We start from the raw sequence: 18147 nt of genomic DNA, 5'->3' as shown, positions 1-18147 counted from the left end.
TGAATTAAGTCTTCCGCTGTGCATTAGCTCGTACTAAGGATACTACTTGAGGCTATTAAGGACTTATATCATAAGGCGTTGCATTCGAGTCATTGAAGTTCATAGAGACTATTATTAAGTAAATGGCGGTTTAGATCATTTGAATATTATGAAATGTCAGGCGATTATGTCAATTCTGGATGTAACTATAGATTGCCTTTTAAGAATAAATGCAACGTTTGTAAGATGTATCATATAGAGGGCAAGTACCTCGCAATGTTATCAACTATTGTAATTCGTTTGTAATCAATATGGACAACGTCCGGATGATTAGTTTCGGATCCTTTCATTAACGGTCATAAGTTTGATGGAAAAGAATGGTATGTTGGTAAGGCTCAAAAAAGACTAAAAGAGAATAGGAATTGAAACAAGGGTTTGAGCAAACCATGAAGGAGACTATAGACAAATCACAGGGGCTAAACTTGTACATAAAAGATTTAGATGATACAGTTTCAGATGAAAACTCAGATTCTTCTCATACACTCAAGATCTCGTAAAAGACAACCAGATTAAAATGAGATATGTTCAATCAACAACTCTGCCGATCTTTCTACCAAAGCACTCCCAACCGCTGTTTTCAGAACACACGTTCACAATATTGGCATGAGGCAAGTTCAAAAGATGTGACGACTCAGCGATGTCTACTTGAGGGGGAGTCAACTCTATACTGCACTTCCCTTGACTAAAGATTTTATCCCACTGGGTTTTTCTTTAGCAAGGTTTTTAACGAGGCAGTACTAGTTGTTCAAATAAAATTGTCATCCAAGGGGGAGTGTTATGAAAATCAAAAGTCATGCAAAGTGGCCGACAATATATTTGACTATATCTTGTGATATTTACATATTGAAAATGAGGAGCATTGTACAGTAAGTTATATACTATATATATGCATCAAATGCAATTGTAAGTTAGGTACAATTTTCTCAAATATATTTTACTTCCTCTCTATTTTCTCTCTGCATTACATCAATACAAATCTATAGGCCACTAAAGGTAGTTATAAACCTACTGAATTATAACAATTAGAATATATATGGTCTTACAAGGTAGCTAAGCATATCATTTTGGTATACATCTAAGAGGATAAAAACAAAATCCAAAAGATACCATATTGATTGATCACTTAAAATCAATTTAGATCAATCACAAAAAGATACGGAGGATTTGATATAATTTTAAAAAGTCGTATTTCTCAAATACTTTAGGGGTATGTTATGTAACTTATAATTAATAATTTCTATCATGTGCTTTTACGTGAATAGTAAATTAATTAATTTCGTTTCATTTACTATTCATATGAATAGTAAATGAATTAATTTCGATTTACTATTTTGTTACTTGAGTAATATATATACATTATATATATATATATATATTTTATTTGACGTCTCGGTGTATATGTGTGTGACCCCGAAGACTCAAATTAAGTTGGCCATATAGTTATATGTTTTACCTTGCACATTAATCCTACACTAAGTATGTAAAAGGTAACGCACCTACACACAGTGGCGTAAGCAGGATTTTTTTCCACCGGGGGCGAAATTTTATTTAAAACCGTAGCAACTTTTTTTGGCAAAAATACGGAGTTTTTGGGGCAAAAATTGAAGGTTTTTAGGCAAAATATTGTGATTTTTGGAAAAAAATTTGAAGTTTTGTGGGCAAAATTTAAAGATTTTGAGGCAAAATATATAAGTTTTGGGGAAAAAAAATTCACCGAGAGCAAAGTCAAAAAATCTAAAATTTTAACTGAAAATTGCAAAGTCACTGAAGACGGACGGCCACCGGTCCCTACATAAAACCGTCCCTACCTACACAACAACCGATAAGATTAGATATACTTTCAACTTCGACCAGCGATGAACCGACCCCATAAATATGAAAGTTTAATATATTGATCTTTAACCAGGAACATTGATAAAAACGATGGGATACATCCATGATACCATCTAAGCTATGATGACACCAATCCGAACTAAATACCGCATCATACGCCTAAAATAAGTGTGACACTTTGAACCCTTGACCTTCGAAATTAGCAGCTTTGATCGAACCTAAAGAAATACTATCGTTTATGATCGAATTTAATCATTCCATCATTTATTATTATTACTTTTAATTATAATTATGTATTTTTAACTTAATTTAATCTATCAAACTTAAACTTGATTTAAATGTAAAGATAAAAGTTGCAATCCGAATGTATGTTCAAACATTTTTTTGACAAAAGGATAGTACGGAGTAAATAGTACTCAGTATCGAGGGATTTTTTTCGGTGGAAACTTCTTTTTATCTTTTAATTTAAATTGCATAATAAATAATAAATAATAAATAATAATGCATAATATCCCCAAATCCCGCCTTGTATCTTTTCTTAAACCCTCACTCACTCACTCAAAAAATTAATTACAGTATTTCTTTTCACAAAATCAATCAATCCATCCAAATCTATAATCTAATCATAATCATTAATTATGGAAACAGATGACGAAGATGTTTCAAGAATTCTTCCTTTTCAGCTTCAATTTGACAAGCCAGTTGCCTCACAGGTCTACAAATCTCTACCCTAATTTTGTTTACAATTTGTCTCTATAAAATCATTATCATTTGTGAACTGCGTGTGTGTGTTTTTTTTTTTTTTTTTCCTGCAAAATCAAAAGGAAATTTCAAATCTTTATTGTTAATTGTTAATAAGGAGAATATAAGGCTAGTTGTCATGTTATACCATTTTTTATGTTTTATTTTTCCTAATTAAAATGTGGTTTAAATTTTGAACTTTAATCTGGTAGTTATTCGTGTTGAAGATTATTTGAATTGTAATTGTAATTGTAATTGTAATTGTAATTGTAATTGTAATGTAGCTTATAGTATGATTTAAAGCTGCTCAAAACCACAACCTAATTGTGTGCGGATTTTATTAAGTTTCCTTCGTTTGAAGACGTTTGAATATATAAGACACATCTATCTAGTCTAGAGATAAAAGATTATAGTAATTGTTTGTTATAAAATCTAAATAAACAAAGCTTAATGTTTGAAGATTAAAATAGCTGAATGGAACCCAGAGAAAGATTTGCTGGCTATGGTTACCGATGATTCAAAGATTTTATTGCATCGGTTTAATTGGCAGAGGCTATGGACTATCTCTCCAGGTTATTTCAACCACTATAATTTTTGTGTTATCAAATTATTTATTATTATTCTCATTGTTAACGTCATTATTGAATCGTTGTACTTGAGCTCTACATGTATCTTTGTATGTGTTTGTGATAGTTTTGCACTTTGAGATGTAGCTCATACAAACTAGTAATGTTTTAACATGAATTTACCAGCATTATAAACATACCATAATCGAAGGTTAAATGTTATATTACGCTGGTTTGTGTAGAGATTCAGACCAAGGCTATTGGCTATTATGATTATTTTGGATAGTTGACTACAAATAGAACATATTTTTGGGCTAGTCTTGGTCTTGGATTTACCATTTCTTTCAATTGAAAAGAGAATATATATATATATATATATATATATATATATATATATATATATATATCTTTAACTAGAAAAGTTCTTCAGTTGTTAACTTTATTTGGAGTTGATTTTATAGGAAGGTGTATAACATCTCTATGTTGGCGTCCGGATGGTAAAGCAATAGCTGTCGGGCTTCAAGATGGGACTATTTCATTACATGATGTTGAAGTGAGTTGTTCATGTTTTTCGCCTAAAAAAGTAAAAAAAAAATAAAATTATTTAGTTATTTTAAATCTCAATTCTAATTGTGACACATGCAGAATGGGAAGCTACTACGAAGCATGAAATCACACGCGGTTGCTGTTGTATGCCTCAATTGGGAGGATGATGGAGGCCAAGACATTTCTGTACGATTCCACAAACATTTATATTTTTTCAATTGATTATTTGTTTTTGTTTTTTCTTATTCTAATGGTAAATGGCTGAAGACATAAATGCATAATGTGTAACATATTTCTACATGTCCTGTTCAGGATGAAAACTTTCACATCTCAAAATATGAAGATCGAACGTCTCGTTTTTTTCCTACAGCCCCAAGAGCCCCTCGGGCACCTGGAGTTGTGCCCGGAGAGACTGGTTTTATGGATGAAAATGAAAATTTATCACTTGAATTATCAAATTCTTCGTATCAGCGTTTTAACATTTTGTGTGGTGCTGATAAAGATGGAATCATAAGTTTTAGTATATTTGGAATATTTCCAATTGGAAAAATTGTAAGCTTGTTTTCAAGCCATATTTCTCCATTCTTCATTTCTAAAATGAAAATGTAAATAACTAGAAAGATATTTTTTTTTTTTTTTTTTTTTTTTGAGTTTATCTTGATTTATGTTCTTCTTACATGATATTTTTTGGTAAATTTGCAGGATATACATGACGTCAATGTTAAGTGTCCACTTGTAAACACGGATGGTGACTGTAAACTGCTCAATGCTTCAATCTGCAAGGTATAAACTTAACCAGAGAAGAAAAAATTGGTGGGTTGGGTAATGGGTCATAATAAATTTGGGTCAAGATGGGTAATTTATTTTTTGAATTGGGTTGGGTAATGTTGACCCTATTTTTGTTTCCAGATATAGTCTCCTAAAGTAATAATAGAGTGTGTCTAACGTTACTTTTTGATTAGATTAACTGCTCAAGTTTTTGAATAAAATGAGCTACAAGGTTTTATGCTTTTGTGATACACAGTTTGGGCAGCCTATAACCCAAATGACCTGTGGCTAGCCACATATCTATATGTATATGGGTTGAAAATGCTATCTCTAAGTCTAACCTTAATTGCACGGACAACTTTCGTACAGGTTTTATTCAGAGATAGCATCTATTCTATATGAATTTTTTTGAATTACTACAAACTAGTTTATTGAATTGTGTATAGGTGGGGTTGTCGAAAGATCTGTGTCATTTGACAGTATTATGTTGTGGCGAGCTTCGAGGTCACGATCATGAGTTGCATGGTTTCCATCTCTTAACACTTGATACTTCGATATTCTATAAAAGGTAACTTTTAAGGTTACGGTATAAGTTAGCTACTCCTTTCGTTCATTGAAAAATGCTGAATTTTCCAATTTTACACTTCTTTATTTGCTCATTTCCATCATTATATGTTATATGTTATGTTGTATTTCATGTTTCTTAAGTTCTTTATATTATTTCGGGCATCAAAGATATTTAACTAAATGTTCAGGAGAAATGAGCTTCACCAAATTGCTCAACAAGCTTCAAACATCGAGGATTTGACCGAAGTCATCCGTTCGTCACTATCTGTCATGACTAAGCAATGGTCTGATGCAATGCACACATTTCACGACAAATTTCATCCTCTCACTAGTCTAATTCACGATCATGGTAGCCATTAAAAACTTGGAAAATTGAATCACATTGTTATCTTCTTGTTATGATTCTTGTTGATTTTATTCGTTCTTGTCAAAAAAAAAAAAAGGATTGGACTCGACCCCACAAGAGGAATTTCTTAGTCTTTTAGGTGGTGCCCGCACAAGTCCAGCTGTTCATCAATTTTTAGTGAATTCTCTCGGTGAATTGGTATTTTAATCGTTAATTACTTCAAATATGTTCACTATAAATTCGGGTATTTATTACGTAGTAGTACTTATTACTGATCAGGGTCTCAAGAGGATAACAAAGTCGGTTTCTGGAGCTGGTAAAGAGGTTCAGGTTATCGTTCTTGAACATTTACAGGTAGAATAACATTGCTAAACTTTGTAGTTGCATATCTTAAAAGTTGAAGATGAGCGGGTTGGTCACAGTTTGGGTAACGGGTCAAAATAGGTTGCAAATCTTTTTGGTTAAAAATCTACGGTTTTTTCGTCGTAAATTTACAAGCTTTCATAACTATAGTTTCAACAAATGAATTAATGATTTAGGAGGTTATATACATTTAAAATATACTTTGGGCGTCTCTATTCTTCTGGTCATTTTGTATTCCAACTGTTTAAGACTAAACAAAATTGCTCTATTCACGAGTGAGCAAATGGGTTGAAATTGTCACCTCTAGAAAACCCGTTTAGTTATAAAGAAGAATTGTTTGGTGTTCAGCCTGCTGCAGAGATGATTGGATTCAGATTAGGAGAACTGAGAGGACTTTCAAAGTGGCGTTCACGTTATGCAGCTGTTGGTTTGGATGAAACTTTAATCGATAATGCCACTGAGAAGGCCAGTATGCTCCTCATTCAGGTTGAGCGGTTGATGAGTGTTTTATCATCTTCCATTCAACAGGTACTATTCCTTTTCATATAAGTGAACACTTTTATATATATATATATATATATATATATATATATATATATATATATATATATATATATATATATATATATATATATTTTGTAATCACACAATATACAAGATGTACATTTTTTTACATATAGTCTTCCACGGGACTTGAACTCGCAACACCTTGAGTTACCTCTATACTACAAAACGATGAGAGTATCTGTGTGTGTGTATGTACCTCAAAAGATTCTCTTTTTTTTTTTTATAATGAAGGACATTTTGGACATCTTATTAAAAAGTTGTAGGCTTTGCTACAACTTCATGATGAGTTATAGAACTTGTAGGTTTTAATAGTTTTATTTATTTATTTATTAATTTTTTTTTCCTTTGGCAGTTTTCAAACTTCTTTATCTGGCTTAAAAAATGTGTGAGAATGCTAATGTCAGAACCAAATGATCAGAACCAGCTTCTTGCATTTAATAGGTTTGTTTTTGCTACCAACCTTCCTTTGTATCTTATCTAAAGGTGTTGAAATTTTAGGACACGTAAATCGGGTTGTGTTTTGGCAGTGAATTGGTTATTTTATTCTTGAAGTATCTATATGATGAGGATCCTGTCCGGCGGTTGCTCGAATCAACTGAAAGTGATAATAGTATAGAAGTTGACTTGTAAGTAACCAAATCTAACAACTTTTATATATAATTTGCATAAATAGAACTAGCTTGAATTTTGTTGCTCAAGTTTATATTTTGGCTTAGAACATGTTTGAATTCCTAAGGTTTGAATAAATATATGCTATAATATCTACATTTTAACTAATGGAACAATCTTTTATAATTCTTGAGGCACACAATGGAAAGAGTACAAGAATTGGCTCGTTTTGGGGGTTTCACAGATGTTGATTTTTTACGAAGAACGTTAATGAAAGAGTTCCAGCAAATGGAGTCTTGGTATGATTTCTATTCTATTCTCAACTTTAAAAATGAGTTATAACGGTTGACCAACGTTGACTTTTAAATATAAAATATATTGAACATAAATATTTTAAATATAAATGGTTTACAAAAAAGATGATGCGGTGTTAGATTAAATAATATATAGTTTTTTTTTTTTTTTTTTTTTTTTTTTTTTAATAATGTTTTCAATGTAATTATAGAGGTACAGGTTTTCCTTTAAAGTCGAACAAACTCATTATTTTATTGCCAACCGTATCACAAAATCAATATTAAGTTGACCCAAAATTACAAAATATTATATTGAATTTCTAAAGGTATATTATGATGTAATTTTTACAGTTTCAAGGAGGCCTTCCAGATGCCTTTTACTGCAATATCTAAAAAGATACTCTGCCAAAACTTGTTGCCATTGTTTCCAGTCAAAGCTTTGCCAAAATCTGCATTGTCTACTGTTCCAACGTCCATATCATATTATATGGTATGTTTTCGCTTCTTTCAAGATTTTAACGGACGATTATGTTTTTGAAAAGCATCCATACAAATAATATTAATATGATATTTGATTGTATTCAGGAAGCATCACAAGCCGGTTCAATGCATGTGAAACAAAATAGCTGTGTTAATTATGTATCGTTCAGATTACCGGATGAGGGTTCTTCGAACCTTGCAAATTGTGTAGTTGTTACGAGGTGTATAATGAATGCGTTAGAAGCTGTATTGTTGCGCGTTCCTGATGGCTATCATTGTGTTGATTTGTCTCTATATAAGGTATTTACACGCTCTTTTTCTCAAAGTAGCTTACTTTTTTATACAAGTTTTTGACTTGTAGTCAAATGTCTTAAACTAGTTAAATTAAGGCTCCACTTCATTGGGGCAAAAAAAAAAGCCTAAAAAAAAGACAGGAAAAAAAGGTAGGTAGAAGGTTTTTCCTTGTTCGGGTTACCCCGGAGGACTAGTAATCCGACCTAGGATTACTCTCTGGCTATTTCCAATCCATCCAGTCCATCACTGGCTACCACTAAATATTCATCCTAGACAGTATTTGAATGTGAGACCTCTTGCAAGGAACTCAGAGCCCAACTACTAGGCTATCTAGTGATGCTTTAAAAATAAAGACAGGAAAGGGGGAAATATACAGAGATGATGTCAGCGGCGGAGAAAAAAAAAGAAAAAAAGGAAATTTTCGAAAGGACTTATTTACCCCTGTGAACAATAAAACTTCCATGGTAGTTGGTGTGAAGGGAAATACTCTTGACGGTGACACAAGGAACCTCTTCAACCAAAACCATGAGCCTTCATTAGAATTTAGAATCATGCTAATGAGATAATGTTTTTTTCTTTTCTTTTCTTTTATTTTATTTTATTTTTTAAATCTGGAAACTACGTTGTTAACACCTATTTCTTTATGAGGTAAGGCTTAGTGTGTCAACAAGATACTAGAAGTAATCTAGCTTTAGGAGGGCGGAGTGTTGCCGATTGATTTTTACCCTCGGGAAATAATCCCTGCAGACCCGGTTCACAAGTGTAGAAACTTGTGGGGTGGCTTAATCAATCTGTCGTCCGCAAAGCGTAAAAGTGCTAGCCGGATGACTTCCAGTGAGAGAAAGTAGAGAGAGAAAGAGAAGTGAAGTCTCAGCTCTCAAAGTTGTCGGAATATCTGAACTGTGTAAAATGACGACCCAAGGGGCCTATTTATAGTGTCAGATCCACCAGATTGCTTGGGGACACGTGTCAGATGATGATACGTTCTGTTACTTGTGATCCGAAATTTACGCTGAAGGTGGCGTTCTCCGGCCAGGGCTTACGCGCTAGGCGGCCTTCAGGGCTTACGCATGACGGAGCAGCCTGTACAGCGGAGAACGCTAGACGGACAACTCCACAAAACTGTTGTTTCCAGCCTTCCTGATGCTACTTTTATGCAACCATTATGCCTTTTATGTGTGTATACGATAGGATACACCATTATACGTCAAGAGCGTTTAAGTTGTTAACTCTTTGTTGATGATAGGAACGTCAACTTGTTGTATTATTAAATCGGTTGTCTTCCACTTCTGATAACTCGGAGAAGGGTTGTATGATGATTGTGCAAGCTGATGATCTTCCATTTGTATCCATCCCTATTTCAAGTGCGTCAAGCCCATGGAAATTGCATCAACTTAAGGTATGTTACTACTAAGCTAATAAAACACTACTGTCCTTTTTGACATTCTGTTTCTGTGGGTCCCACTTACATGGTGACACAAGAGTAAACTAATGTCGTGCCTTTAAGTAACCAATCTCAGTTTTGATTTCATGTTATGGTGTTTTGTTGAATCTTGATTGATACTGTGTTCATGCCAGGACCCTGTTTTGCACTTGGAAATGGATAGTTTTAAAGTACGAGGACTCCCTCATAGTGTGATGGCTCCTCTAGCAGTTAGCGGTGAGTACCTTTTTTTAAAATCGTTACTATCATATCAACTTTTTTTAACTATCATATCAATTTAGACACACTATTGTTCATTAGATATATAAAGATGAAAAAACTTACTCCATACATGCTATGAGAGAATGTCTCATCTTTAAACAGAATGCTATATACCCTATATTTTTTTTCGCTCTTTTTTTAGTTTTGTATTTAAAAAAATTATCTTAGAAACTCAAACATACGTGTACAAACCACCCATACTATACAGTTTGTCTCAAGTGAGTTGGACCCACATCTTGGTTCTATTCAATTACCTTTTCTTGTATCAAGTTGACTTAAATGTCTCAAATTGATTATTTCCGTGTGTTTTTTTTTTTTGGCAAAAATAACGAATACTCAAATAGAACCGAGGTCGGTTTCCAAAGGAAAACGCCCTCAACAGATTACAAAAACACGGGGAGAAACAAGGAAGCTCGTACCTATAAACTATCTATAAACGAGCTTCTCAAACAATCGGATACCTAAAACACACTAACAAATATAAACCGAAAACTACACGAAAATAAAAGGATGAAAACAAATGAAGTATACAAGACGAATCAAAACGATCAACCTCTAGGACCTGCCCTTTTCAGTCTATCATTGACCGTCTCTTTCAAAGTATTCTTCCCGGACTGATTCTCTATCTTGTACGATAACACATTGGCGGATCCATCGCCTGTCACCGTCTCCTCGGCCAAACGTGTCATCATATCATCTTATTTCCGTGTTGATATCAACATGTTTGTGATTCTAATTGTGTTGATGTTTGTATCATGATTTGATTTTCAGCGTCTAGAGGTGTTGCATGTGTCTTCGCAACTAGAAAGCGTGCTCTGGTCTACATTTTAGATGAAGACGAAGATGAAATTTCAGATGCAGAGTAGCTACCTACCTTTTGTTGTTTATTCATTTGTTCATTTATCTATTGTTACTTATTATTTATGTCTCATGTATATGGGTGGATTTCAGAAAATTTCATATCATCTATGTTGCTATTTTCTACAGATTTTAACAATGTGGGCAATTCATTAAAAAAAACTGTAACCTGTAGCCTAATTAACTGATTGAGAAGTGAGAACTATATTGTAACATGTATTTCATCTTAAGTTAGCTACATTCAAGATGTTACAGTTTGTATACTAGCACACTTTTTGCTATTTGCTATCTGTATATATTAAAATAGTTGCTCCGTATATGAGATCAAAATATGCGAGTATATCCACTGAATGGAGAAACAAATAATTGACTGAATACAGTACACGAACATATAAGTAAATAAAATGCATATGAAAATCAAAGGTAACTATTATTAGCAATTGTATCTGTATCATATCATACAACAAAAGGTTGTTATGTCACATCTTAACTAATACAACACAAAATAAAAACTAAAACGATACAACAACAAAATCAATAACAAACTATATTACTCATATCCAATTCCCTTATGTTACACGGCTTCTATTCCAAAAGCTCAGCTTTTTCTGTGCTTCACGGAGTCCATTTTCCGCGCCCTTAAACCAAGTCGAATACTGTAGTTTTGCCATTTAAAAACGGCTGCATATAAAGTTATATCATACGTAGTATATAACTTCAAATCTTTCATATTTATATCACAAAATGGGTTGGTTACGTTAAGAAGAAACTCACAATTATGGTTCTTCGTCCAATTCGACAATTTGAGCCCTTCGTTCTGCTGCTTGTTTCCTTATAAATATACCCCATCTCAATGCCGCCTTAAGTTTAAGCCATCCCACAACCGCTTTACCCGAAGAACGCGTTTTATCCACATCAAACCCGTACCCGAAATTAGGTGTACCCGGCATATAACCCGATGAATACGGATAATAATTTTCATTAACGGGTGTACCCGAAGTTTGACCATGACCCGCATCACTACCCATGTTGAATAACCGAAGCAAATGCCGCATATCTTCGTTTTCTAACATTTCGTGACTTCTCATACGAATTTCTTCTTCGGGAAAGTAATCATCTAAACCTCTAAACGAAGAACTCAAATTTAGGAAATTAGGGGTGGATGGTTGTGTTAATCCAAGGGCCAACATGTTGTTGTTATCGTTTCTAGAAGGCTGTTGTGAATTATTATTGAGTAAAGGATTATGAAGTGTAAATGAAGTTGCATCGAACTGAGTAGGCGCATATCTAGTCGTGACACTAGTGTCGTAACCTAAACAAGAAAGCGTAAAAGTGTTAATACTCGAAGGGTATTTTTGAAAATAAGTAAAAATAGACATTTACCTCCAACGGTGACAGTTTGATTTGATGGAGGTTGTTGTTGAGGGGCTGGAGGTGGTAGACTGAGTTGTTGTTGTTGAGGTTCAAATGAGTTTGAATAGTTTTGTGGGCCCATTCCCATTTCGATTTGTGGGGCAGCAAGTTTTTCTTGATGAGCACTTAGAAATGATTTTCCATCGTATTCGACCACATGCATCCAGTTATCATATGCCTTCTTCATCAAGGTATCTACAAAGACCTGTACATATAGACATATTTGTGTTGTATAAATATATATTTTTTTCTATTTTCTGCTATGCATACCAAATGAATGAGTTATCAACATAACAATCCTTTTGGACAAATTTTCACCAATTCACACAACTACTTCATCTATGTTACAACACTACAAATAATAAGAATTTCTTAATAAATAAGTAGTGCATCTTGCAACAAAAGGTTGTTAATTAACTAGCAACTAACCTTTTGATTATCAGAAAGGGCATCAGTTGCATAGTAATGTCCATCAGCAACTAAACCGCTCAATTCATAAATGTGGTTGAAAACGACACCAACATTTCGTACATCATCGGAATAGTAAACATAAAGTTTGTGGCTTAAAATACAAGTCTTTGCATGCTCCACTAGAATATCCCACATCTTATTTGACATGCCACTTCCCAATACCTACAAAAAATTCATCGGAATAGTAAACATAAACTTGACTGTGACTTTACCAGTTTACGAACCTTTGACTTTGACAGACTAAGACTTTGAATGACTTTGGCCCGACTTTTTAGCATTGGCCGACTTATTAGACGTTTTTGGGTGAAACGGGACGGGACCGATTAGTCAGCCGAAACGGGACAAGCATGTTTTAAAAAAGAGTAGCAAGCAAAATGGCCCAAACTAATAAGAAAAAACGGAGACGTATGTATGTATCTTACATTTCTCAGTTTCTTTTGATCTCTGACTACAAGGCGAAGAAAATCTTCCACAGTAAAAATGCCAGCTTTGTTAAGCTTCTTGTGAAACGATCCATCTTTACCGATCTTCTCCAATCTCCAAACCTCATCGTTTAGAGCAGGTGGATAATGTTTCTTATACACTGTAAACCAACAAGTATCTTCATTATTACTGTATCCATTTAAGTACTTGAACGGGCACTTACGAGCATTTTACTAATAAATAAGTCAATTTGCGATAAAACTTATCTCAGATGGGACAAGATTAAGAAATTAGCCAAAAAGAAAACAAGTTTTAATGTACACAACCTTCCTAAATTGATTTATTAAAAATAATAATTTAGATTATTATTGTAAAAATATATACTTTCTGTAATCATTGGTTATTTCCAAAATAATAATAATAAGGAATTAGACCAATTGGTTCAGCTAAAACAGACAGTTCCTGTTTTGACCCGGTACCCATATTGGCCATCGCTTCTGATAAAAAGTTATAAGCAGTAGATAGATGCAATAATAATGCACCAACAAAAGCAAATAAACTCACATTCTCCTCGGTGGTCCTTAACAGTAAAAGCGTCCGTTTTCGCCTCACGAATGCGAACCCCTTCACTATATCCCGATGCAACTTTTAGCCCGAGTCTAAACTTCCTACTCCTGATCCAACTAGAATTATCAGTAAAAGTCAACTCCCCTAATGTCCCGATACCTTCTTTCAAAACTACTTGTAGATCTCCAGATAAAAGTGGTCGTTTTCCTTCTCTTTCTTTTACCATATGAGTTTCGAACTCTTCTTGAGTCCATCCTTCTTCATCTTCGTTATTGAAATCACCTTCCAGTACAACAATGTCTAGTTTGACCGATGATTCGGGTCCGGATGTCACAACATGACCCGTATTGGCATCGAATAACACGACATGAATTGCAGCACCTCGTTCTCCTTCTACTTTTCCTCCAGTGAAAAGAGGGAGGGATAATTTCGACCTGAGTTTTAGTTGTAAGTCTCTTCCATCGGGCCCTTCTATTCGCTTTGGAGAAACCCTAATTACAAAAGAAAAAATCTTCATCAAAATACTATTGATCGAACATCTAAAATTTTATTCAATAATGGTAGATATAAACCCGATAAGAGTGTAAAGACGTAAAGTATCAAAGAAATTTTGTACCTTCCATTAATTTTTGCAGGGCCCAACTTTGCTAAGGCACGCTCCACTTCTTCACTAACCTATATAATCAAAGAGACGGACATTGTAAGGTGATCATACTCTACGAAAATTAAAATTAGCAGTTGTTCTATTGGTTGTTGAACTAACCAATAAGACATGATATAAGAAACATCAAACAAACAGAAGATGATTTCCAGGTTAGATATATATACAACATCTCAATATCTCAATCAATAGGGAATAAGCATCTTACAACTCTTCGAAGAATAGGCTCCAACGATGAACAAAGTTTCTGCAAACTATCCATCTTAAGAGCTTCAACAATCACACTACACAAAAAGATAACAACAAAATAAACAGTTTATAAAAATATGCTATGCAGATTCCAAAAGAAACTATACTAAGCAAAAGATATAAGCAATGTTTTCTCTAAAAATTACTACACTGTTCTTATAAAACAACTTTGCAAGCTTGATGCTAATTTGATGCTTGTCATTGACTTAGTCAACTCAGAATATCCCAACCAAAAATATACATATTGGGGATAAAATTTAGCTCAATAGTAATATAACTAACATTGATTTCCCAAAACTAACAAACAGATTCCACTACCAATCATTACTGAATTAGTTAAAGCAGTTAACATTATTGTTACCATAATGATATATAATGACAAAATCTACTTCAGAAATATACAAACAGTTACAAAAATTACATATCAAGATAATAATTTAATTAATCATGATTTATGATTATGATTATGGTTTATGATAATAATAAAAGGAAGGATTTAAGAAAATACCTGGCAAGAGCTGGTCTTTTCTTTTCAGGTTGACCATCTTCACTACTACTGGGATCTAATCCCCTTTTTTCCATAAACTTACTTTGCATTTTTCTGCTCAAAAACAGAAACTCCTCTTCAGATCTGATCTATGACACTTGCTGGTTGTGATTATATTGACTATAAAATTTTAAAACTTTAAAAAGCGGTTCTTTTTTTTTTTTAGTACCCAAAAGAGATTCGAATTTTAATTTCCAATTAAAGAAAGCAGGAAAATTTAATTAAATGTAAACATTACAACTTCTTTTGCTTTTATTTTGGGAAACTACCAAGAACTTTCAGGTAAGTATCCGGGAACTTTCATCTTAATTTTTATATATTCCACCAGATATTAAAAAAGGACTTCCAATGTGGCTGCTGAAAACAATTGCGTTTCGACCCTCTATGATTTGTGAAGTTGAACAAATATACCCTTGTTGTTTTGATCGTAATGTATATGGATATGGATATTAATATGTATTGTTTTTAGACCCTACGTTACACGAGTGTATGATCGTGTAAACAGGATTAAGCGATCTCATCTTCAATATCGAGTGCGAAATAATTCGATATTGGGTTTTATATCAAAACGATTAATCAAAAACAACGATCTTAGTGATATAATAGACTTCAGGATGATTAAGATCAACCCACAAGAGTGCTAGACGATTAGGAAGTCGGATACAAGGCTTAAAAGGGTTTAGAGTTCGTAACCCTAACAATGAACCCGAATTGAACATTAAATACTAACAGCACGTGCAACCGTACGGTTGCCCATTGGACCCGTACGGATGCATTCTACATCCGTGCGGTTGCACTCCAAGTGTGTAAATTAAACATTAACCTATATTAACTCGTAAACTATTACACACCGCATATTATAATGAACTTGAGACTAACGTTATGCACCAACAAACTCCCCCTAGGACCCAGTTCATTATTTAAACAATAAAATCAACATTTTCCTGCATTAGTTAAACAAACACACATTCAATTGAATCAAATAACAAATAGTTCACAAGTTTACGTCACGTTATTACAACCAAATCGAAAATAAAAGAAACGTTCAAGTCCAGAGTTAAAAAGTTTATGATCAAAAGAAAAACATCCGGAGGGTATGTAATTCCCGGATAAAACAATGATGAATTTGAACTTGGCATGTAATAATTCGACACTATTTAGGACCGTGATGTTTATATTCGTTCTTGTTATGCATATGGTGTTGATGAATATGTTGATTAATTCATTGGTTGTGCATTTGTTGTTGATGATCATCAGTATCTTATACTTGTTTGCTTAGCACATAGATTATCATTTGTTTGTGATTATGATGATTGAGTTATTTGGTTTAGTTCGTCATTATACATATGGATGTTTGGATTATTTTTTATGACGTTGAAACTCTTTGATTCTTATTGTGGATGCACATACTTCCCCGAGTATTGCATCACACATTTTGTACCTTGTGAGCATATTTAAAATTGTAGGGAATGCCATATGCTTTTGGCTCAACAATTGGTACAACAACATGCAAGCGACTTTGGTGACTACATATTATCCGAATGGTAACCGAATGATGACAACAAAGATCAATTGATCTAGTTCGGTTTTTATTTTCTCTTATCTCATATATTCTATTTTCAAAATGCCCCTCATTTTTACTTATTCTACCGTTTCAATGCAATGAGGGCATTGCATCAAACTAAATGTAGGGGAAGAGTAAATTTAGGGTCATTTTGAACTTTTTCGGTTAATCTTGTCTCACATACTCTACAAAGACTAAAACTTGCAATGTTGATCAATTTTTGGAACAAGTTTTTAGCCATTACATTAATACAAATCATAATGACTAAAATGGTTAAAACTTGTAAATTTATAGGAAAGTAAACTCTTTTCCTTGTGTTTCATAATTAGGGAAGTAAAGTCTTCCCTTTGCTTTTGTTCCATACTTGCAATTGTCGTAGTGGGAGTAAAGTCTCTCACTTTCAAAAGATCTTGTGCTTAAATGATGAAATCAAAAGAAAAATTAATTCTTTTGCATGAAAGTTAAAGTCTTCCATTCACGTTGTCTCAAAAACTAAGTGTTTAAAGCAAAAAAGCTTTAACACATCCGGATGACTCAAGTCCATCCATGATAGGGAGTCAAGTCTCCCGAATTTCGTTCTACTTGGTGTGGGATACTTCCTAATCCACATCATTTCATATTGACATTGGTTGTCTCATCATTTCACGATGTTTCAACCAATGTATCATACCGAGGGAAGAGGAGCCACCGAGCTTCACCGTGTACTATCTTCTTGATGAAGAGCAATGGCTTCGTGTTAGTGTTGCTAGACAACACACGCCATAGCCAAAAGCTATGGCACCCTTATGATCTATCAATTAACGGAAATGTAGTTACTACCTCCTACCTTTTCTAAATATAAGTGTTGGTTGAATGTTGGTTAATGAACTAAACGACAAACTTAAGTATGATAATTAACCAAAGAATATGTTTTGATGATGACACATACATATGCATAAGTGATGACTGACATCTTAACATAAAACACGCAAGGTCACTAATCCATACTTTATCTTGCAAACGACCAAGTCAAACATAGGTTAAAGAATGAAATTAAAAGTTCAGCTAAACACACGGTCGAGGTACGGTCGACCGCATAGCCAACCGTGAAACCCCAAACTGAATTGCAATGCAGTTTTATTGAAAACAAGTTGCACGGTCGCCACCACGGTCAACCGCAGTGCGACCGCAGTTTTCTCTGTTACCGATTTTGACCAAATAAAGTTTGACTAGTTCCCGACATCTATAATTCATGAAACCTTTCTCAACATGCTTAGAATAGATGCCCTCTCCATAATCAATTGAGTTTTGGTCATAAAAACACTAATTGTGGTTAATTACGCCTAATGATATCTTAATCACAAATTAACCAAGATTAGGCATAACACATAAGTGTTAATCAACAACTTGTGATCTTAATTCTTATCTAGACATCCTTATTATGATCATCAAGTACCAACACACTTAAGCCAATGTCACTAGAACAATAATTGATATTGAAAATGACTTAGTGATTAATTAAGGCTAAATGAGGAACAATGCTCTCAAGTGTAACTAGTAAAGACTTGTAATCCTAAAATACACTTAAATACATTTAGGATGGTCACCAAGTCCCAACTAGAGATTACTCTTACCTTGTGCATGTGTTGGACATTAATGTGTGCTTACACATTAATCATGCAATATGTTATATTCCAA

At 33.7% G+C, this 18147-nt stretch overlaps 2 protein-coding genes across 3 annotated transcripts; one reads left to right on the top strand and one right to left on the bottom strand.

Moving 5' to 3' along the window:
• Nucleotides 1–2408: 2408 nt before the first annotated feature.
• On the top strand, nt 2409–10815 carry LOC139902793 (anaphase-promoting complex subunit 4-like). The gene is made up of 19 exons (XM_071885412.1): nt 2409–2585; nt 3074–3185; nt 3641–3732; nt 3825–3911; nt 4038–4277; nt 4428–4508; nt 4940–5061; nt 5249–5409; nt 5504–5604; nt 5686–5760; nt 6118–6297; nt 6689–6777; nt 6864–6962; nt 7140–7244; nt 7590–7728; nt 7824–8018; nt 9259–9411; nt 9591–9672; nt 10489–10815. Exons 1-19 carry the CDS (start codon nt 2511–2513, stop codon nt 10581–10583), a joined length of 2283 nt encoding a protein of 760 aa, XP_071741513.1. The 5' UTR covers nt 2409–2510; the 3' UTR covers nt 10584–10815.
• Nucleotides 10816–10967: 152 nt separating this feature from the next.
• Nucleotides 10968–15179, bottom strand: LOC139902794 (calmodulin-binding protein 60 B-like). 2 transcript variants are annotated; one of them, XM_071885414.1, is made up of 9 exons: nt 14868–15179; nt 14319–14394; nt 14066–14124; nt 13447–13940; nt 12882–13042; nt 12418–12621; nt 11959–12193; nt 11350–11887; nt 10968–11256 (listed from the first exon to the last, which is right to left on the bottom strand). In XM_071885414.1, the coding sequence occupies exons 1-8, from the start codon at nt 14954–14956 to the stop codon at nt 11352–11354; spliced, it is 1854 nt and encodes a 617-aa protein (XP_071741515.1). In that variant the 5' UTR covers nt 14957–15179; the 3' UTR covers nt 10968–11256; nt 11350–11351. The 2 variants fall into 2 exon arrangements, with proteins under 2 accessions (XP_071741515.1, XP_071741514.1); XM_071885413.1 differs by having other exon boundaries at nt 10968–11887.
• Between the last annotated feature and the right edge of the window lie 2968 nt (nt 15180–18147).

This window comes from Rutidosis leptorrhynchoides, chromosome 3 (assembly GCF_046630445.1).
Source record: "Rutidosis leptorrhynchoides isolate AG116_Rl617_1_P2 chromosome 3, CSIRO_AGI_Rlap_v1, whole genome shotgun sequence".
Lineage (NCBI taxonomy): Eukaryota > Viridiplantae > Streptophyta > Magnoliopsida > Asterales > Asteraceae > Rutidosis > Rutidosis leptorrhynchoides.
Note: the sequence above shows the minus strand (reverse complement) of the source record. Positions and strands in the feature narration are given on the sequence as shown.